Genomic DNA, 21,900 nt, shown 5'->3' on the forward strand with positions numbered 1-21,900 from the left:
ACAAAAGGCAATGCTGCACTCTTGTGTCAGTTTGATGTATTCCACCGTAATCAAATCGTTCATAATTAGTCTTGGTGTATTGATGGAGTTTATTTATTTACTTTCAAATAAGTAAAAAAAAAAAATTACTTTCAGCGGTTCACTTATTCTTTAAGGGTCACCGCAACAGGTAGCTCCGCATAGCTGAATTAGCAGATTTTTCACACCCGAGGCCATAGACGTATATATGCCTATGCCCGACGCCTGTCCTGACCCAACCCTAAAGGATCGAACAGGAGATCTTTTGCTTGTTTAGAGACTGTGTAAACCACTGCACTTTTTTTTTAGTTTTTTTTTTTTGTTTGTTTTGTTTTTTTAGACAAAGTATTCTTAAAAATAAGAGTTTCATTCATGTGCGCATATTATATATGATTATAAATTGGGCAAAGTACAGTTTTCGAATCTACGATATTTCCACATCACTTGAACGTCGCACACTGGAAGGCCGCCCACTTGTATTTTTGTTCTACGGCCGCCATTTTGCTTTAGTCAGAGTACGGCTGAGGCATTCGCCGAGCAGGGGTCGAATTTTGTTGTGTATTTTACAACTTTTAAAAAATCTTTTTAAAATTGAAACTGGTAATTTAACATCACATGCACTATTTACACACATACATATGGCTGTTATATTGAAGTGTTATGAAAGTGAATACCACGGTAATAAACAGCCGTCTTAACGTTTAGCTTACGATAATCGTCGGAGGTTTCGGTAGGCCTCTGTTATCTACACGAGCTAAAATAGTCTTCACTGAAATAGCGTAATAATTTGAGAGTTTACATTAGATACATCATATTTTTAAACTAGAGACGAGTTAGCCAGACTAACTATTAATCCAAATCATCATTTTCGCACAGTGGTGTTTTTCCTTTACGGCTGGCAATCACACGTAGTTCGTTCCAGTTAGTTTTGAGCCACTTTTTCATAATTCAACAGTAAGTATGTGAATGTTTTCTTGGCTGTTGGTTTTCAAGCTTGAACTTTACATACAGAATATTGATGTAAGGTAAAATTTTAATCAGCTGGTTTTATTTTGCTCAAGTTTGTGATTCGTTATTTTTACCTGGGTATTTAATTTTAAGGGTTGTTTGTTACAATTTTTACCCATAATTAAGATGACAGTCATCGTTAAGGGTGATTGTCACTGGCAAGCAAAGGTTTCTGTGTCTAGAAGAAAGAAGCATCCCTGGTTTTCGCTCCCAAAAACTGTAAATGTGTTTGTTTTGCATTAGACACTGGAAATATACAAGTATGTAAGTGTGTCCATTCTTCTAGTTTCCCGATATAATCAGATTTCAGTTTATTCTGGACAGGATTGAGAGCACATATGTCTTATGTTGTTCCTCTGTGTGGAAATGTCTGCGCTGTGTTTGTTCTGTCTGTTTATTAATAACCCATTTTCAGGTCCCTGGGGAGTGTTTTTGATCAATTTGTAGTTTTAAACCCGTCATCTTGGCCCTCTTTGGTGATCCCTGGATACGGATAATTTTACCCCCCACCCCCCCCCCACCCCCCCCCCCCCCCCCCATGAGAATACATTGGCAGAAGATTTTTTTTTCTCTCTTCAGCATTTGGTAATCAAGACATGAAAGTCCCTAGAAGTTTGAAAGTCCTGCCCAGTTTTTCCCCACTGCCAGCACTCAAATGTTACCAAGTGTGTAAAATGCCATCAAGTTGAAGAAGAAGCTGAGGATTTTTTTTCAGCCTACCACCCCACCTTTCTCAACTCTTTTGCTCTATCAGTTGAGGGCTTCCCCCCCCTTTTTGTGTTCATGCTGTTTATGTCCCCCTATTTACTTATTTCAGTAGCTATACCAATTATTAGTAGTAATATTTTTTTAAAATTCCCAAAGGACTCTATTGCATCAGCATCAGTAATGTTTAGCAGTTTGGCAGAGATAAAGATGTCTCAGTCTCAGAAAAGGGATGTCGTAGGAAGACAAGTGTCACTGGGAGACCCACCCCACTTTTCCTCTTATCTCACGGATCAAGTGTTCCTTCAGGACTTTCTTACGACCGTGGAGACACCCTACCAGCTGTGCATTCAAGAGGGAGACTACTTCTCTACCACCTCAGGTAAATCAGGAGAAATGCTGCAAGTCCACACTTCAATGATAGCTTCATTGTTTGACTTAAAATCTACTATGGTGATGGAAAATATACCAGACTGATTCTTTGTGTTCAGAGTTTATTGATGAAAACTGCTTTGGATTAGACCTTTCAAGGATCTTTTGTTTTTTTTGTTCTCTGCCACAAGCAAGAGCAATGCTCCAGTGAGAATCTGCAGCAGGTAGATCTCTGGTTAATGTTCTGATGTGTGCCACACAGAGGCTAAAGAGCAGAACATTATAAAGGACCCTGTGATGAGCTTACTACCGTTTCCAGCCTCAGTCAATGTGCTGGATGAGAGACTCAGTTGAGAGTTGAGAAATATTGTTGATTAACTTATTTGTTACAAACTACTTTGCATCCACTTGCTGTGGCACACTTTGTGATATGTAAATATTCACTTGGAAAGCAAATTTATTATATGTGTTCATTTGGCCTGAGATATGATGACTAAGAAGCCGATGAGAATGATATATTGCTTCTGTGCTCTGTCTTGCCAGGGAGATTCCCATTGGCCCTGAAGAGAACCAGCTGCCAGGTTCAGAGGTCATAACCTTATTACCACCACCGCTTAGAACACATACTAGCTTTACTATGACCAGCCATGGAAATGACTGCTACTTCTTCTACTATTCTACCTGCACTAAAGTAAGCAAACCTGCTATATACGCACATTGGGTTAGAAAGTGTGTGGTGAACAGAAAGAAGAGTATGAGCTTACTGTTTGTTTGTGCAGGGAGACAGCTGTCCATTCAGACACTGTGAAGCAGCTATGGGCAATGAGACGATCTGCAGCCTCTGGCAGGAAGGACGCTGCTTCCGTACTGTCTGCAAATTTCGCCATATGGAAATAACGGTAAGCCGAATTTAAAAAGAAGACAACTCTTAAATATCTCCTTCAGGCTTTGTCAATTTGAAGCTGTGTGTCTTGAATGGCCATCAATGAAGGGTTAAAAGAAAAAGAAAAAAACATGTCTCCCTGGAAACCAGGAGCTCCAATCCTGATTGTGGGCCTTTTGGGAGGAACACTCAGTGCACTGTAAAGGCAAACACCTTCTTTCACTGCTAGATCTGAAAATCTGAAGTACTTCTGAATATTTTCTGTAAACACAAGGCTAATTAAAAATTTATCTTACCTACATTGTTTTGAGTCAAAAGTGTCATTAGAAACCATAGTGTGGTATTTAATTAGGAGAAAAAATTTAAGATAATCCATTATTTGTCTCACATAATGGGAAATTTACAGTGTTGCAAACAGCAAAGGGACAGAACACTGCGTTTCCACCACGCTTTGCGAACTGATCCTTTACGTATGACTGTGGGTGGGTCCTTGTCTGTACATGGAAACCGAAGTGCACAAACATGGGAGAACACACTGTTGTTCTGCGAAGACATTTTATGGTCCAAACAAAACTACTGCAGCATGTGTGCAGCACAAAGTAAACACAGACGGCGTTCACGTACAAGGTGACAAGTACGCACTTTGCGTCTTTTTATCCGATACAAAGCAGCAAGTTCAGCCTTAGGGCCCAACCTAATTCACAGTCATGAAAATCACATCACTTTTCTCATGTAATACATGTAATATTGGACACATCTAATTGAGAGTTAGGAGCCTATCTTCTCCATGAATGCTGTTACATGATGTTGATGTTCTTCATCAAAACAGAAAAATCGAAAGGAGATCGCTTGTTACTGGGAGAAACAGCCGGCGGGCTGCCAGAAGCCACATTGTGCCTTCTACCATGAAAAACCCCGCTATGTAGAAGGTGTCTTGGTTCTACCCGATAAGAGTGAGTGGAGTTAATTTAAACAGACATAACAACATTTTGTCACTATTTTACTTCCACTACTGCAAGATGGTGATGAAAATGGCTCTTACTGTACCAGGTGTGAAGAAGGAGAATGAACAGCAGCATGAAGAACCAGTTCTCCCCGCAGCTGCTCTTCTTCCCACCACAGTCAATCCTCAGCTCAGAAGTGTCATCAAGACTGAAACTCAGGAGCCAGTACCGAGCCCCACCCATCCACCAGTGGTGATTAATCCAGCAGATGATGATGAGGATGAAGATGGTAAGCTGGATTTGATTTTGAAATGGATTCATTTCTATAATGTAGTGAACTTTTTTTTTTTTGATTCTCATCACTGGTGTCTTACAGACCAGTTCTCAGAGGAGGGAGAGGAGGGAAAGGGTGGCCCTTCTCCTAGAAAGCTACCAAAATCAGGTGACACTGCAGAGCCACGAGCTCTTGAGTTACATTTTATCACAATTTGATTTAATCCTTGAGTCTCCCAAATCCCATAAGATCTTTATGAGATAATGTTTTGTGTTTACAGATGATTCACTGAACTTTGGAGTGAGCACATTGGAGGAGATCCGGCTAAGGAAAGCCCTGAAGGCCAGCATGAAGAGAGCTGGTTACCCCATCCAGACTGCTGAACCATCTACCAATGGAGAGAAAGAAAACATCCACACATTTTTTCGACCAGCACTTTTCGACTCCAGAGATGGTAAAAAAAAAAAAAATTTGTTAACTTTGAAACGATCAGAAATTCAAAGAGTTGCATTCTCATCTGTGATAGTCTGGCAGCATAAACTCTAACACATGACCAATCTGGAGAAATGTCAGCACCAACTTAATGAAGTTCAGTATTGTGGGCTGAAGTAGGTACAATATTTAACCCAAATTGTTCCAGGCTTGCTGCACAGAATTATACTGCTCATTATGTTGACTATACTCCTCTTATTGTGATGTTCCCTATTTGAAAACTACACACACACTGGATATCGAGGTATATTTGAGAAGCCAGACTGAGATGATTTGAGCTTTGCGATATTCCACCTTATCCTGCTGGAAATGGCCATTAGAGGATGGATATACTGTGTTTATAAAGGGATGGACATGGTCAACAGCAATACTCAGGTGGTGTTTAAAGAATGCTCAAGGGTTCCAAGAAAATATCCCGCACATCATTACACCATCACCTACAGCCTGAACAATTGATACAAGGGAGGATGTATCCATGCTTTGATGTCAGTCATGCCAAATTCTGATCCTGTCATCCAAATGTCACAGCAGAAAGTGAGACTAGTGCCATGCAGGGTTTTTCCAATCTTCTGTCCAATTTTGGTTAGTCCATCTTTCTGTATGCTGCTGCTGTAGACCATCTGCTTTCAAGTTCAGCATGTTGTGTGGTCAGAGATTTTCTTCTGTATACCTAGGTTGTAATGAGTGGTTGCTTGAGTTACTTTTGCCTTCCTATCAACTTGAAGCAGCCTGCTCATTTTCCTCTGACATCAGCAAGGCATTTTTGCCCAGACAGTTGCCACTAACTGATATTTTCTCTGTTTTGGACCATTCTCTGTACATCCTAGAGGGCTGGGCAATATATCGAGTTTTTAAAAAATATCAATATATTTTCATACGAGATATAAGATGAGACAATATTGTTTATATCAATATAGTCTATGTCGCGTTACAATCATACTTGTAGCTCCACCAGTTCACCTTTCTCTTCTCCCAGTTTGTCTCTGCACAGCTTCAGACTGCCCCGACTCTCTCCCTCACCGTTTCACCCGTAAATCATGCAGGAAGTGACAGCATGGCAGTGTTGCCAATTTAGCGGCATTTCAGAGCCAAAAAAGCGACTAGCGACAGATTTAGCGACTTTTTCTGCAGGCGTGCACGGTTTCACATTCAGTTTGGGTCTCATGCACCCAAACTGGCATGCACCGCCCTCTTGCAGGCAAGAAGGTATCACCATGCCGCAACGCCATAGTGGAAGTTGGTTTGTAACACAAGTCACGTGACCTTAATAGTGGAGTTAATTGCACAGAGTATTAGATGTACAGGAGTACACACAGGAGGAAGCACTTTGAAGTCTACTTCACTGCAGACTGGCCTTTTAAAGAATAAGTCAGCCTTTTGCTGTTTTTGCTCTGTATCTTTTCTGTTTACATTTTAATAGCACAGCTGTGAGTCTTTTGTTATGGAAGGAAAAAAGCATTCATTTATTTGAGGAGCATACAGCTGAATGTTAATACAAGTGCCTGTGTGACATTTGGGACATGTAGCTTTGACTCAGAAGTACCTTTTTGGAAGAAAAAAATATCGAGATATTATTTTTGGTCCATATCGCCCAACCCTAATTAGCAGTTTCTGAAATACTCAGAGCAGTCCATCTGGAACCAATAACCAAGCCATGTTTAAAGTTAAATCACCTTTCTTACCTATTCTGATTTTCAGTTTGAACTTAAGGCCATTTTGACCATGTCTGTATGTCTTACTGCATATGCCTTGTTATTGGCTGATTAGATATTTGCGTTATCAAGCATTTCAACAGATTTACTTACAAAGTAGCTCGTGAGTGTAAGCCTAATTTTAAATTGTTGAAAAAATAAATAAAAGCATATCCTCATACCATTACTTTTTTCTGTTCTCAACTACATTTTAACTCTAGACTCTCTTGTGTTTGAAGAACCTGGGAGAGCAAGAGTCAGTGTGACTGAAAGACTTGGAAGAAAGATTAACAACACTGGTAAACTTTTCTGTTTTGCTGCACTTGTCAGATACCACTCTGAATAATAATGTAGAGAATAGAACTTTGTTGTTTGTCCTTGATGTAGATCTAAGAAGTGCAGAAGATGTCCCCGTGAAAAGGAGTCTGGCTGAGCGTTTGGGTAGGGTCATGGACATGGACCGAGCATCCATACCCCCTCAGAAAGGTGAGTACTCTAAAACCTCAAAACTAGCAAACGAGTATTCAAAGAGCACCAGCTGTGGCCTTATGTTCTGGTTGTATTGTGATGGCATTCACGATCGACAAAATGAAGACTTGTCTTCTGCTTTTTCAGCTTTAAAACCTGCAAAAGAAAGACTTGGATTGCTTTGTGGTCCTGTTGCAGCCACTCAGTCAGGTAAGAAGTCTGAAGAGAATGAGTTACATTGAGATTGATTGTGGAATAATATTAATCATACCTATCAGCTATAACTTTCTTGTGTGTTGCAGCTGAGAGCAGTGTGGTATCACAGAAAGTTCCTGAGCAGATACATATAAAAACTCTTGAGGAGATCAAACAGGAGAAGGCAGTCATGTCCCAACCTGAGAGCCAGAAAAACACCAAGGGCAGCACTGGCAAAGCCAGCAGTGGGATCAAGCGAGCCATCAGTGTGAAAGACGCCTCCATCGGAAATGTCAAAACATTTTCTGAGATTCTTCGGGACAAGAAAAAAAGGCAGGAGGAGGAACCTAAGGTCAATCGCACATGGGAGAACGCTCCAGGGAAGAGCAAGGAAGAGTCGGACGTAGATGGGGTTGGGCCTGAGGTCACAAACGTGGGTGAAGTTAGAGTAAAAACCCTGGAAGAGATCCGCAGGGAGAAGGCAGCAAGGATTCAGGCTAAGCAGGCAGTGGAGGCTGAAAAACAGAAGAGCTCTGATACTGAAGAGAACACTACCAAGAAGCCCCGCCTACTGCTCATTAAGAAGCCGGCTCCTCAAAGTAAGGCTTCACTTAGCCTTTTGCATATTATGATCTCCTCTGTGGTAGGGCTGTTAAAAGCATAATCAAAATTATTTTGGTCAAAATTGAAATTTGATTCATTGCGCAGCCCTACTCTGGGGTAATACAGGAAGAGCATGTAGATTTGTTACACCCTGTGTTTTAAATGTCTTTCTGATTGAATTGCAGTTAATACAGTGCTCTGAGTGGTTAATAAGACTAGAAAAGTTATGTGTAAATGGGAGTACATTACATTAATATTAATTTGTTTTTCTGTTTTTGAAACACTAACATGAATCTTATGTTGAACATAGGTAGCATCGCAACAGAGAAGAGTGCTGAAGTGACAAAGAAGCCACAGGAAACTCCAGTTGTTGTACCTCAGGTACCGTCTGCAAGACAGAAGAAAAGGCTGAGGTTATTTATCAAACAGACTGCTCATAATGGTTATTTTCCTGTGTCTTTCTAGACCAGTAACTCCATCAAGGTCAAGACCTTCGAGGAGATTATGCGGGAGAAACAGATTCGAAAGCAGGAAATGGAGGAACAGGCCAAAGCAGGAGCAGCTGAAGCAGAGCATCCCCAGAGCCAGAATGCTGGTGGTACCCTGAAAAGGAAGGTTCCTGCAAAAAGCAGTCTTACATCACCGTGCTCCTCCTCCTCACCTTCTTCCACAACTCCAGCTGCTGATTACACCCAAAGAGTCCCTGTTCGTAAGCTAGTTCCTCTCAGATCAATGGCTGCATCACCCCTGAACAGTGTGGCTACTCCTGAAACAATAGCTGCCAGCGTTACTGTGCCCTCAGTCCCAGTGAAGCCGAGGTCTTCAGCACAGCAGACTAGGACCAAGTCCCACTGCAGCGCCAGGATGGTCCCAGACAAGAAAACACAGATCTCCACTGCACTGTCACCAGTCACGCAGGCTCTTGTGGTAGCAACCTCTACTGCTGATGAAACACTGGATAATGATCAACAGAAATCCCCAGAAAACACTGCAGACACTAAAGGTACCACATCACTAATGCTGTCGTACATACTTTATTTTGTAACCCATGTTTCTTCTTCAGCTCAAAGCAACCAGCTTAGACTCGATAGGTTGGGAAAATGTCAGACCTGGTTCAGTCAGTACAATCTGCATTGGTGCACTTTGAAAGGACTTTGTTATTGTCAGTTTTCTTAAAGAGGTCATGGTATGCCTGGCTTTTTTTCTCCAGCTTTTTGTAGTTGTAATACATGTGTAAAGTTAATAATGAGAATGCAGTCTGACCTCAAGCCAAGCCAACTAGCAGGTTTACGCTCCAGGTTTGAGTTAAACACCTTTCCATACCTAGGTAAGCTTTACATTTTGGGATGTAGCAGAGTGCCATAGACGCGCAGACACAGTACAGTTTTACCTGAAGTATTACCTAGATAAATATGAATGTTATGAGTAAATTCTTCACATTATCCACTAGTCCAGAACACTGCACCTTCTTCCTTGTTCCTGCTTTTGTTGCTCCTGCCAGAACTGTAAAGGAAGTCTTGTGTGACCATGACAAGGGACTGAGCAGACTGAAGCATTTCATCAACATTATTTTCTACTTTCAGTGAGACCCAAATTGAATGTGAAACCATCTGTCATGAAGCCTGCAGTGCAGGTGAAGCCTGGCCAAAGGAGGAGGGGAGCAGAACAATCTGCTGTAGCTGCTGTCAAACCCCTGAACAGCCCCTCTGCAGCAAAGGAGGAGCCACAGCAAGAGACACCACACAGAGACACACCTGTAGGTTGGACATGTGTTCAGTTAATTTGATGCAGTTGATATTTATATCATTTATACTCTGATAATCCTGTATAGAAACATGTAAAAGAATCATGTCTGTGTAGATTCTCAGTCATTCAGGTCATGATAGTCTCAAGAGCTTGGGGGGGGGGAAAGCGACTAGACTTTACATTTTTGTCAATGTTCACATTTTTGACTGGGAAGACAGATGGTTTGAAAGAGGAGTAAGAGATGCCATCTATGTCCACTGTGAACAATCTCAAGACAATGCAGTCTTGAGATCCCTTCACAGGTGCCTCAGTCCCCACTCACACCTTGCTTCAGGTGACCTCAACAGGTCACATGATACGTTAGGGATACGTTGATACCCGAAACCCGTGGTGGTAATGGCCCATGCCTTTTTTTTTTTACACCTTAGCTCATATGATGAAGCACATGATTAATAGTGGGTCACCGACCACCTCCAAAGGGGACAACCCCCACTAAGGGACTTGCCACATTTTGGGTTTAGAACTAAATAACCCTTTTGGATAAGAGGTGAAATGTCACCTGTTTTCAAGCTCATGATTGATGGGTGATCTAACCAGTCATGTTATGTTTGTGAATTTTGTTCCCCATTGTCAGGTGTTCCCATCTATCAGTGTGGATGGTCAGCTGAGCTCCGCTGTGCCCTGTAGTCTTATCACCCAGCTGGGGTCTGGCTCCAGCTCCAGCCCATCAAGTGAGGAGCTTCAGACTGTCCCAGTCTTCAAACAGAGTCTAGGCCAAGAAAGCAATCCAGCCATCAGTGGTGCTGCTGCTAGAGAGTCCTGGATGGTCCCCCAAAGGTAAAGAGCTCCAAACTAAAAGATAATTACACATGGAAAAATAGATAAAACAGTTATTGTGCTGCACCTATGGCTCCGGAGGCAAAGCAAAAGCAGAGCTTTCCATCCATAGCAGCATCGCTGCAGTGCTGAGCATTTAAAACGCTGCATTGATACCTTGTTAATGTTTGTACAGTAACGTTTCTATTAGTTTACTTGTCGGAAACAAGCTCTCATGGATGATGTTTGCTAAGCGGCACCATTTCAGTTATGCCAGCTAACGAGTGAAGGACAATAGGAGCAGCTATGTTGGCTCCTTTTTTTCCCTCCTCGCATTAATATTAGTGTTTATTCTGAATGGTAAACCTCTTCATGAACTACCAAAATAATCTTTAGTTGCAGCCCCATCCTCCTCACAACTTAACCACTGGTTAACTTTTTATGTTTTACACATTGACAAAAATACGGTATCTATTTTAAATATATTTTTAAAAAGTCAAACTTATCTTTTAAGTTCAAACCACATAGTTAATCCATCACTCAAATGATACTGATGATACAAAATGTTGTTTTGTAGAGATGCAGCAATTGCAATTTTCTTGGCTGATTCAGGTTTTTATTTTATTGGATGACCAACAGTTCTGATAGTGAACCACTAAAATTCTCAGCCTGTTGCGACTCTACCTCAGCCCAGCACAGTGCCGGGCAGTCGCTGGTTAGAACTCTGACTGTGCTATTGTGTGCATGTTGCACATGCATTAAATGGCTCATATGTGAAGCTGACTAGCCAGTCACCGATCAGATCCAAGAATGCTGGAAATCACATGATTCTGACCTCTAGGCAGTTGATCGGTGCATCTCTAGTTGTTTGCAGAGATAATCCCAGTATTACTGGGATTGGAATTGTTGTAAAAGATGCTCAGAGTTTGTTTGCATGAGTGCAGCATTTAGTTACTAAGTAAATAACAAGGCCTTTTGTCATTCAGCCTAGTCCTGAAGACACCCTCTCAGCCCAAATCAAGGAGAACTAGTACTGCAGCATCCCGAGTAGCCTCCACCTCGGGCGCCCCCACCTCCACCATGGATGACTTCGAGGAGTTGATCAACGAGTTTACTGACGACCACCTTGATGATGACGTAGACCCCGGCATCGGAGAGGACGACCTGCTGCAGGAGCTTTCTGAAATGATTGACAGCTGAGAGCTCTGTCAAACACAATCAAAAGCCTGCCCCTTAGTCTCTCTCACAGACTTGTTTTGTGACTTTATATTTATCCCAGTATCTACCATGGAGCAATTTAAACATATGTAGTTCTTAAAATTTCAACTTTTTTAAGAGTTAGGGTCATATATGTTGTTTAATTTTTGGCATCTTCTCTCATAGACAATCCTCTTTCATTTCCTGTCCACGTGAATATCTGATGATGGAGGAATTATTCTGCAGGGCCTCAGTCATGTTCATCATGTGTCCCTCTCGAACAAAACCTTGACTAAAGCTGTGGTGTTTAGAGATGCTGTTAAGAATGTTTTCAGGTTGTCTGGATGATATTAATTCAGAGAGAAGTTATATCTGTATACTGTGTATGCAAAGGCAGGAAGAAGCTGAATCTAGATTTAATGAATACTGCTGCACTTATATTCACCTGTCCCAAACTATGTTTTTGTTTTTCTGTCTGTGAGTGATGAACCTGTTCCCAGATTATGACATTGAAATGTATCAGTTTTATTTCAGCAAGGACTGTATCTCCGAACTTGAGAAGAATTTTGGGTCAGGTTACTGTTAGGATTTATTTATTGGTGAGGTGTCTGTGCTTTAGTGATTTTTTTTTTTTTCTTTTCTATTCACATCTGATAGAGTCCACACCCTGCCTGTGACTATGTGGCTATCCTTTAGTTTATATAATGTTTCATTAAAATGTATGTATTTTTTAATCATTTGTTATTCAGTGGGCATACTTTGACGCCAACTATTCTGGGGTAAATGTCCAAGAACTCAGTTTTTTTCTTTTTGAACACCTCAGGGACTGTTTCTATGTTCTTTATACAATTGGGGGGGACAACACTTTGATTTCAGCAGTGCTGCCTACAGATCATGTTACAGCTTGTTTTATTCTCATTATGTGCATTTGCTCTGTCCGCACCGTTTCACACAAGCTGACTGTTCAGAGTGACTTGTACATTTACTGTAAATAAAAAATTATTTTAACGAATACCAGGTTCACCTTTGTATGAGATGCTCAGAGATTTTGATTAGCTTTGCTGTTAATAAACATCGCATTTTATTAAAATTTAATTCACATTATTCAATATCATGTGCGTTCCTAAGTCGGAAGTTGTAATTTCCAAGTTTGCAGTTGGAAGTTTTTTTCTGGAACGTCCCTCAAGTTGGATTTCTTACAGGGAAAGTCGCAGCATCCAACCCCGAATTAACAGTCCAAGATGGTGGCAGTGAACGAAAATAGAAGTGAAACTTGTAGGCCCTGTTTACATGAGGACAATCCAGTGGAAATGGTGTTTTTTGTTTTCAAAAAGTTCAGACAAATGATTTAAAAATGATCTCCATTCACATTTAAAACGATGTAGTTCCCATTGGCAGGCCACAAGTTAGCAATGTAGGTATAGGCACTTATTTATAAGGTATAGCAACTTATTTATTTCATTTTTGTGCTCCATGTCAGACTGGGTGGCGCTCATGATTCCTCAATACTCAGCTGCAAAGGAGATAATTGGCCTAAACATTTTTTTATTCTTCCAGTTTTTCCAGTTAACAGCACACAATATTGGGCCTCGTTCACAAATATATGTGCGTGGAAATGTTCTTACCCTGCACAAAAAATGAGTTTGCACACAAATCACCATCATATCCATGACATGAACTCACTTATGCCTATGTTCTTACCGCCTTGTGTATGTTAGTGAACAGTCATTCCAAGTCTACGGGGTCATGCTTGCTACCTGTAATCTGCATGCTATCTCTACACAGCATACCCCAGTTTCTCTACATGAAGAACCCAGTTTGTGTCGAGGTGGAGAGAGCAGTCATGATGATGCAAGAATGAAGCCTGCACTGCAAGGCAAAAAAACAAACAAAAAAAATTGAAGTACATAATGTAATAGTCCAAGAAGGATGCCAGAAGAGGCATAACTTTCCAAAATGTTTCTTGTTTTAAAGAATCCAGCGTCTGTGGGATAGTAATAAATTCAGTTCAATTCAATTTTGTTTTGTTTATATAGCACCAAATCACAACAACAGTCACCTCAAGGTGCTTTACATTGGTAAAGGTAAAGGTAAAAACCCTACAGTAATACAGAGAAAACCCCAACAAGTACAGGACCCCTACAAGCAAGCACTTGGCTGCTGTGGGAAAGAAAAACTCCCTTTTGACAGGAAGAAACCTCTGGCAGAAACAGGCTGAGGGAGGAGCAGCCATCTGCTGCGACAGGTCAGGGGTGAGGGGAGGGAGACAGGACAAAAGACCAAGAAATTAGACTGTAAGTGATGACATCCAGCAAGGATGGAAGTCATTTTTAATGAAAGATATGATAATGCCCATTGGAATTTGATTAAATTAAAAGGTTAAAACCTACAGCCTTTTAATTTTCATTTGGAAAACTGTAAATAACGACAACAAGAAAATAATAACAAGAGTAATATTAATAATTAATATAGTGGTAGTGGTAATAGCAGTAGCAGCCAGTGGTATTCAGTTCAGTTTATGTTTTTAAAATTTTGTAAGACAGCTAGACCTTCATAATTTGTTCATATGCATGAGAAATATCTAAATTTGCTTACAAAGTAAGATCAAATTCAGGTAAGAAAATATTGATTTGTACATAAAACATTTGGACACTGTGTTTATGCACAGATTTGTGCATATGCACTATTTGTAAATAAGTGGTTACCACAAATCTGTAAATTGTGCACATGAATGTTTCCTGCACAAATCAGTGATTTATCAATATTTACCTCAATTTTTACTTTAGGAACTAATTTAGAAGTGTGTCTGACCCATGCATGTGAACAAATGATGGTTTGGGTGTCTCCTACTACTACTACTATTACAAATTGTCATAATTGAGCATAAAGTGGACCCAATGAGCAGACTTGGACTACCAAGGAGAGTTTTAAAATATTTATTAAACAGAGGAGAAGGTGGATCAGAAAACTGGTTAATGACTTGGTCGGTGCTGACATCAGTTTAACGCACAGTCTGTCTGCACACGGGGCACATGCAAAGAGGTGGAGCCGTTACAGAGATGTGAGCTCAGGTGGAGTGAAAGGAAACGTTCTTCCAGTGTCCAAAACAGCAGCGCTTGTTCCTGCAATCACCATTAAAAACTTTACTGCTAGAGGTTCATAAAACCAGCTGATCAACAAGTGCCAATGTGAAGAAAAGAAAACTTTGTAGCTGCTATCATCCACCACCGTTTGTTTTACACAGTGAACAACCTGCAGTAAAGATGTAGTAGTTAAAATAAAATATGCAGATGAACTGTTTGATAGTGCTTTCATAGTGGTCAACAATCCATGGAAAAAGCTTAAGCATGACCTGTGTGCAAGACAGACCAAAAATATACCTAATTTGCAGTCAAAGTCTCACCTGGATAAACATTTGCAGGCTATGGTACCTGCCAAGAGATGTTACTAAGTGGTAACTTATTTATTCTTTTTTTTTTTAATTGATGACATAAAAAGTAAAGAGGAGAGAACGTCAACAGAAAGGTCGTTAAATCTGTCGTTTTTACTTGTCTTTTCTTTTTCTTTTTCTTTCTTTGCAGTTTTTGCACAGCACACGTGTCAGTGACTCCTCCAGTCAGCAGGTGGCGTCACACCCATGGGCTTGTAGAACAGCTGCCAGAAACCGGTGTGCTTTAACTTCCGGTGGAGAGGATGTAAACAGAAGGACGTTCTGTCTCCGGAGACAGTGGTTGAAAGCATGACCAAACTGGAGCACCTGAACGTGTTTCTGAACGACAGGCTCACGGCGGCGGCGGCAGAGATTTTTCGCGCTGTTAAAGACACGGTGGTAGAGTACCAGAGCGAAATCCTACGCTCCAAAGAGGAGAACGAGCGGCTCAAACGGCTCCTGAATGTGGCCGTCCAGAGGCTCCTGCTGCAGTCAGGTGAAGAGTATCAGCTCACAGCAACTGTCTGTGCTTGTTCACACGCCACGTACACCTATTGTACAGAAAGCCAGTTTAAGCTTCACTCACACAGTATCTCAGTTATAGCTTAGTTTTGGTCACACATAGAACTATGTCGGAGCTGACTCCAGGCTTTGCCGAGGTCTGTTTTCAGCATCAATGTGAGTCTCCCCCCGCCCAATTTGTTCCCCAGGTGTGCCATAGCGTCGAGATCACAGAGCGTTCTGTGAGTTCAGTCTATGCTATGTGGGATTTCTTCACGGTATTTAACCTGCCGTGTTTGGAAAAACTCAAATGGTAGTTTAACATGTGTTCCGGACCTTGCGAGGAATAAAAATCCCAACCAATAAATAATACAAGATGGTTCATTCCGTGTCAGGTCACCAAAAGCTTCCAGCCTGATCGTCTCTGATCACCCTGAACAAAATCCCAGGAGATGATGCATATCAATTTTCCTTTCAGATTTATGCAATTTTTAATGATGTGATGTGCACTTACGCGTTCTTCTCTGTTATGTTTACGGTTGTTATGGAAACACCGCAATTGTGTGCAGATGCTATCATTACAGAAATAATGAGCACGGGAAGTAATAAAATGTTAAATGAGAGCAACGAGTTTATCTATGCACATCTACTTTTCAGAAGGTGTTTTTGTTTGTTCTTTAAGTGAATACAGGAACATATGAAGAGTTCAGACGCAAAACCATCTAAATCTGCCTGGACATTTTTTCTTTAAAATGAACATTTTTTTAAAGCTGGATATTATGGTAAAGTTCAGTAATTTCATTTTACATGCAATGGTGAGGTGCCTTCTTTCAAAAATGTAAATATTGTAATTTACCTACTTTTTAACAATAATGTTTTGTTTTGTGGCGAAACAAGCAAAATCTTCAGTCTGTCTTATGTCCAGTGTAAATGAAGGTAAAAGGCCCAAATATTAGATGATGATAAACAGATTTTTACATAGATTCACACAGTACAACCGCAATGGCAGAAAATGGCAGCACATTTATTTTCACAATAACAGAATAATAGATGCTAAGCCGCGGGATTTGTGACAACTAAGGGATGCATAGTGTGTGTGGCTGGCCCCCACCCGCATGCAGGTACAGCCACCTACCTGTCCCGCAAGCAGACCGTGTGAGAGAGACCCTCACAGCAAAGGAGACGGGATCCCCGAGCAGGCCGGGGAGTACGCTCGGCAGCCGGTAATGATCCTTCCGGATCTTTTACTTCCTTTAGCCAAGTTTGATCCCCGAACCTTTTTGTGCACAAAACAAGGTTAGACTCACCTTCAGCTGTGTTTACAGTCTGATGGCTCCTCAGTGCAGCGCAGTGCTGAAAATACTTGAAGTCACATGGTCCGATCTTGCATTCTGACTGGTTCTAGGAATATGGAGGCTTTTGCGGGAATGGGAAGTGGCATTTTGAGGCTTTTGATAATTCAGATTAGTCAAAGATGGGTATTTAGCGGCTTTTGCATCTGAACTCTTCATTTTTTCCCCCTCACTAGGCTGGTCTTGATTTCAGTAATATTCAGAGGGTGAGGGGGATGGAAAGCTCTGGGATGTGGCCTGCAGGCTGCCAGTTTGAAATTAGCTGCTCTATACAATGAAACTACTCAAATCTGATAAATGATCTTAAAGATATTAATTCAATTCAATTCAATTCAATTTTATTTATATAGCGCCAAATCACAACAAACTGTCGCCTCAAGGCGCTTTGTATTGTGGGTAAAGACCCTACAATAATTACAATAATACAATATTAGAGTTTGAAAATAGATAAAAGGAAAAAAATATTTTCATGCAAGCCTATTGTGATTTTAAAGACCATGTAACAACTTAAATTTGACTTTTCTAGAAAGATTTGGTATCTGGCCATAACATATTGAAAATAGGTAGTTATGGTGTTCTGCCTCACTTTCCCAAAATGAATTTCTGTGTGTGTGCTCTCCGGATACTCCAGCCTCCTCCCACAGTCCAAAGACATGCAGTAATTGGGGTTAGGTTAACTGGTGATTCTAAATTGCCCATAAGTGTGAATGTGAGTACGAATGGTTGTCTGTCTCTCTGTGTTAGTCCTGTGACAGACTGCCGACCTGTCCAGAATGTGCCCTCCCTCTCACCCTATGGCAGCCGGGATAGGCTCCAGATAATTAATTGCGGATCCTATATTTGTCAAAACAACAGAAATCCTCAGGATAGCCTTAGTGGATGCTTGCAAGTTTTATTGGGATCTACTGCAGGCTGCTATAAGGTGGATTGTACAGGGACATATACAATGTAAGTCTTTTACTCTACATGCTGTGAAAAAGAAAATTTTTGCCCCCTTACTGTTTTTTATTTTTTAAATATTTGCCACACATGCTTCAGACCAGTAAGCAAATTTTAATAATTAGCTAAAGATAACCCATGTAAATACAAAATGCAGTTTTAAATTTCATTTCATTTATTTAGGGAAAAAAACAAAACAAAAAAGTAATTGTGATCTTTATTAAATTATGAATTAACTGTGATAACCACAGTTGAGTTCAATTTCACTAGCCACAGACCTGCTAAAGAAAGAAATTACTTAAATAGAGTGATGTAGGTGTAGTGCTAAAGTGATGTAGGCTAAAAGATCTCAAAAAGCAAGACATCATGCAATAATCTAAAGAAACTCAAACTGACATCTATCAGTGTTGAAATGATTACAAAACAATTTCTAAAGGCTTTGGGACTCCAGAGAACAGTCAGAGACATTCTCCAGAAATGGAGAAAACTTGAAACAGTGGTGAACCTTCCCAGGAGTGGCCAGCCTACTAAAATTACTCCAAGGATGCATTGACGACTCATCCAGGAGGTCTCTAAAGAACCCAGAACAACATCTGAAGAACTGCAGGCCTCAGTTAAGGTCAGTGTTCATGACTGTAAAGTATGAAAGAGACTGAACAAAAATGGCATCCACGGGAGAGTTCCAATGTGAAAACCACTGGTGACCAAAAAGAAAACTTGATTTGACAAGCCTTATTTGATATTTGCCAGATAAACATCTTGATGATCCCCAAGACTTTTGGGAAATTATTGTGTGGATTGACAAGACAAACGTTTTTGGAAGGTTTGCTTCCTGTTACATCTGTTGTAAAACAGATGTAACAGATGTAACTATTTTATAAAAAGAACAGAATACAAACAGTCAAATATGGTGGTAGTGTAATGGTCTGGGGCTGCTTTGCTTCAGGACCTGGACAACTTGCCGTAATTGACGGAAACATGAATTCTGTTTTCCATCAAAAAAAAAAAATCCTGAAGATGTCCGTTCATCAGTTCATGTCCTAAAGCTCAAGCACACTTGGGTTATACAGTAGGACAATGATCAAAACATTGTCCTACTGTCAAAAAAGGCTCAAAAAGGCTCCTACTGGCTCAAAAAAGAAAATGGAGATTTTGGCATGTCGTAGTCAAAGTCCAGACTCAAATCTGAATGAGATGCTTTGGCATGACTTCAAACAGACAGGTGGATTGGATTGGATTGGATTGGAGTTCTTGCTGCAGAGAGTGGCACAATTATTAGTTTTAGGGGGAAAATAATAACTAATTACTTTCTTTCTCACATAGGGCTGGTTGGATAGCCCCCCCCAGATCATTTAAAAATTGCATTGTTTTATTTACACAGGTCATCTTTGATAATAAAATTTCATCAGAAAAAAAAAAAGGAAATCAGGAAGGAGGCAAATATTTTTGACAGCACTGTAGGTTTGTCAGACCAAAACATTGTAAGTAATAATATTCAACAGTAAGTGAAACAATTCTTCACTTTTCAGTTTGTACTTTCTTCAGATACACCTGTCACTCATTCAGATGTGTAATTTAAAAAATACTTGCACTACAATGCCACCATGAATAATTGTGCTGATAGTGCCGTTTGTTCATTAACCATGCACACCTGCTTTAGCTACCTTATACAAGACACATTCGCTTTTCTTTTCAAATGCACCAGCATGACTGTGATGTTTGTAACCTTTCAGAGCCTCACTCTGTCCAGGCCCAAGAAGAAAGCCAGCTCCGTGAGTCTGAATCTGGAAAGAGTGCCAGGCTGCTGTCGCAAGTTAAAGATGAACAAAGAAACATTCAAACTGATTGTTTACAACAAGTAAGCAACTCTGAAGATGGAAACTGCAGCAATGTTGAGCTGCTGAGGTTTCATCCTCCACCAGCCCAAACTGTCTCCCTGCCTCCACTTATATGCCCAGAAGTTAAGACAAAAACTGACAGGAAAGACAACAGGAAACAGCTGCCATCCAACAGCTTGTCATCATCCATGACAATTTATTCAACCCAGAACGATTCTTGTGCCACCACAGCAAAGACTCACATGACACTGAGAAATGACCAGCAGGTGAAGGGGCTGCTTCGCTCAAATGGAAAGCAAAGTGTGCGTATACTGCAGATTAAAAATGCGAGATCCCTGAAGCCACCTCCATCTCACCCCGATCACCCGAGTCAGAGTATCCAGAGGTGGCACAGCTGTAATGAGTGTGGCAAGGGCTTCAACTTTGCCTGTCAATTGGAGGTCCACATGCGCTGGCACACCAAAGAGAAACCATACAGCTGTTCAGTGTGCCGGAAGAGCTTCACCACAGTAAGCATGCTGAAGAGGCACCACCGTATCCACACTGGTGAGAAGCCCTTCCGGTGCCACGTCTGTGGGAAATGCTTCAACCAATCAGCTCACCTAAACACTCACTTCAGGCTCCACACCAGAGAGAGAGCCAGCTGGAACCGAGCATCGCAGTACAAGTGAGGAAATTGTCAGAGCAGGAATGTGTTTCATCTGTAAATTCTGAGAACTGTTTATCTTCAATAGTGTACAGTGGTGGTGTTTGGTAGTGTCTCATTGTGCAATAAAGAATGATCCATGAAAATTGATGATCCATTGATTTGTGGCGGTAATTTATAGCACAATTTTGTACAACAGCTTTCCTGCTAGATGTGCAGATGTGATGAATTTAGTTGTAGTTACTTCTGGGCAGAAACCCATCAAGGCAGAGAAGATTAGAGAGGTTGGAGGTTATTTGGAATGATTAATTATCCACTACATTGTTGTTGTTCCACTGTTAGCCATGGAGCATGCCGCATGGTCATAACCACAATTCTGTTTTATTCTGCTATGTGGTAGAATTAAAGAACAGTGTTATCTTTGATTTCACATGCACACATGCACCATCCATCCACTTTCTTCCGCTTATCAGCAGCCCCAATCTGCCTGTTAATCTCCCGCTCACTTCTCCTGTCACTCGTGAACAACCGAGATACAGTACCAGTCATGAGTACCAGTCAACACACTTAAGGTTTTTTACTGGTACTGTACTTAAACTCCTCCACCCGGGGGCAACAACTCATCCCTGAGACAGAGTGGGCACTCCACCCTTTTCTGGCTGAGGACCTTGGCCTCAGAATTAGAGGTGCTGATTCTCATGCCAACTGCTTCATACTCAGCTGTGAATTGTTCAGATGTGAGCTGGAGGCCACCACCTGATGAAGCCAACAGGAATGCATCATCTGCAAAAAGCATAGATGAGATTTTGAGGCCATCGAGGCGGGAGCCTTCTGCCACTTGGCTACGCCTAGAAATTCTGTCCATAAAAATTATGAACAGAATCTGTGACAAAGGGCAGCCCTGGCAAAGTCCAACACCCACAGGAAACGAGTCCGACTTATTTCCGAAAATATGGACCAAGCTCTTGCTGGGTTTGTACAGGAACTGAATGGCCGGCAACAACGGGCCAGACTCCCCCATACTTCTGCAGTACCTAAAAGGTACCCTGAGGGACGCGGTCAAATGCCTTCTCCAAGTTCACAAAACACACGTAGGCTGAATGGGCAAACTCGGATATCCTCGAGCGGATAAAGAGCTGGTCCAGCATTCTGCAACTAGGACAAGAACCGCATTGTTCATCTTGAATCTGAGGTTCGACTAACGGACGGACCCTTCTTTCCAGCACCTTGGCATAGACCTTAGCGGGGAGGCTGAGGAGTGTGATCCCCTGATAGTTGGAACACACTCTCTGGTCCCCCTTCTTAAAGATGGGGACCACCACCCCAGTTTGCCAATTCAGTGGCACCGCCCCAGATCTCCACACAGTGTTGCAGAGGTGTGTCAACCAAGACAGCACTACATCCAGAGCCTTCAGGAGCTCATGGTGAATCTCATCCACCCCAAGGGCCTTCCCACCAAGGAAATGTTTAATTGATGGGCAAGTCATCCCCCCTCGTCCCCAGACTCTGCTTCCACTACAGAAGGTGCATCAGTGGGATTAAAGAAGTCCTCAAAGCATACCTTCAACCATGCCATTATAGCTTCAGTGGAAGTCAGCAGCGCCCCACTTGCACAATAAACCATGTGAGTAGACTCAAGACCCATTCCCTGGCTCGAAGGTGCAGGGAAGCAACCCTCTCATCCACAGGTGAAAACTCCAATGTACAGACAGTAAGCCAAGGGGATACAAGAATACCCACCCCAGCTTGTCACCTCTCACCGAGGGCAACTCCAGACTAGAA

The 21,900-nt window shown here is 41.4% G+C and overlaps 2 protein-coding genes across 5 annotated transcripts; both read left to right on the forward strand.

Annotated features, from left to right (window-relative positions):
* Positions 1–549: 549 nt before the first annotated feature.
* Positions 550–12,424, forward strand: zc3h11a (zinc finger CCCH-type containing 11A). 4 transcript variants are annotated; one of them, XM_030728930.1, is made up of 18 exons: positions 554–618; positions 895–972; positions 2,041–2,113; positions 2,647–2,794; positions 2,883–3,002; positions 3,816–3,939; positions 4,037–4,219; positions 4,307–4,372; positions 4,485–4,658; positions 6,609–6,686; positions 6,775–6,873; positions 7,003–7,065; positions 7,158–7,649; positions 7,964–8,034; positions 8,119–8,656; positions 9,237–9,409; positions 10,034–10,236; positions 11,202–12,424. In XM_030728930.1, exons 4-18 carry the CDS (start codon positions 2,741–2,743, stop codon positions 11,413–11,415), a joined length of 2,652 nt encoding a protein of 883 aa, XP_030584790.1. In that variant the 5' UTR covers positions 554–618; positions 895–972; positions 2,041–2,113; positions 2,647–2,740; the 3' UTR covers positions 11,416–12,424. The 4 variants fall into 4 exon arrangements, with proteins under 4 accessions (XP_030584791.1, XP_030584790.1, XP_030584788.1 ...); XM_030728931.1 differs by lacking the exon at positions 895–972 and having other exon boundaries at positions 550–618; XM_030728928.1 differs by lacking the exon at positions 554–618 and having other exon boundaries at positions 625–972.
* Positions 12,425–15,055: 2,631 nt separating this feature from the next.
* Positions 15,056–21,381, forward strand: LOC115779743 (zinc finger protein 22-like). Its single transcript, XM_030728518.1, has 2 exons — positions 15,056–15,338; positions 19,368–21,381. Exons 1-2 carry the CDS (start codon positions 15,152–15,154, stop codon positions 20,141–20,143), a joined length of 963 nt encoding a protein of 320 aa, XP_030584378.1. The 5' UTR covers positions 15,056–15,151; the 3' UTR covers positions 20,144–21,381.
* Positions 21,382–21,900: the final 519 nt, after the last annotated feature.

This window comes from Archocentrus centrarchus, chromosome 5 (genome assembly GCF_007364275.1).
Source record: "Archocentrus centrarchus isolate MPI-CPG fArcCen1 chromosome 5, fArcCen1, whole genome shotgun sequence".
NCBI classification, from domain to species: Eukaryota; Metazoa; Chordata; class Actinopteri; order Cichliformes; family Cichlidae; genus Archocentrus; species Archocentrus centrarchus.

What these genes read in the sequence shown, in the direction of transcription:
- LOC115779743 (XM_030728518.1), top strand. Translation starts at nt 15,152, where the DNA reads ATGACCAAACTGGAGCACCTGAACGTGTTTCTGAACGACAGGCTCACG. An exon ending in GAGGCTCCTGCTGCAGTCAG is followed by an intron (nt 15,339 to 19,367) that starts GTGAAGAGTATC and finishes GTAACCTTTCAG; the next exon opens with AGCCTCACTCTGTCCAGGCC.
- zc3h11a (XM_030728931.1), top strand. Translation starts at nt 2,741, where the DNA reads ATGACCAGCCATGGAAATGACTGCTACTTCTTCTACTATTCTACCTGC. An exon ending in AAGAAAGATTAACAACACTG is followed by an intron (nt 6,687 to 6,774) that starts GTAAACTTTTCT and finishes TCCTTGATGTAG; the next exon opens with ATCTAAGAAGTGCAGAAGAT. An exon ending in ATCCATACCCCCTCAGAAAG is followed by an intron (nt 6,874 to 7,002) that starts GTGAGTACTCTA and finishes CTGCTTTTTCAG; the next exon opens with CTTTAAAACCTGCAAAAGAA.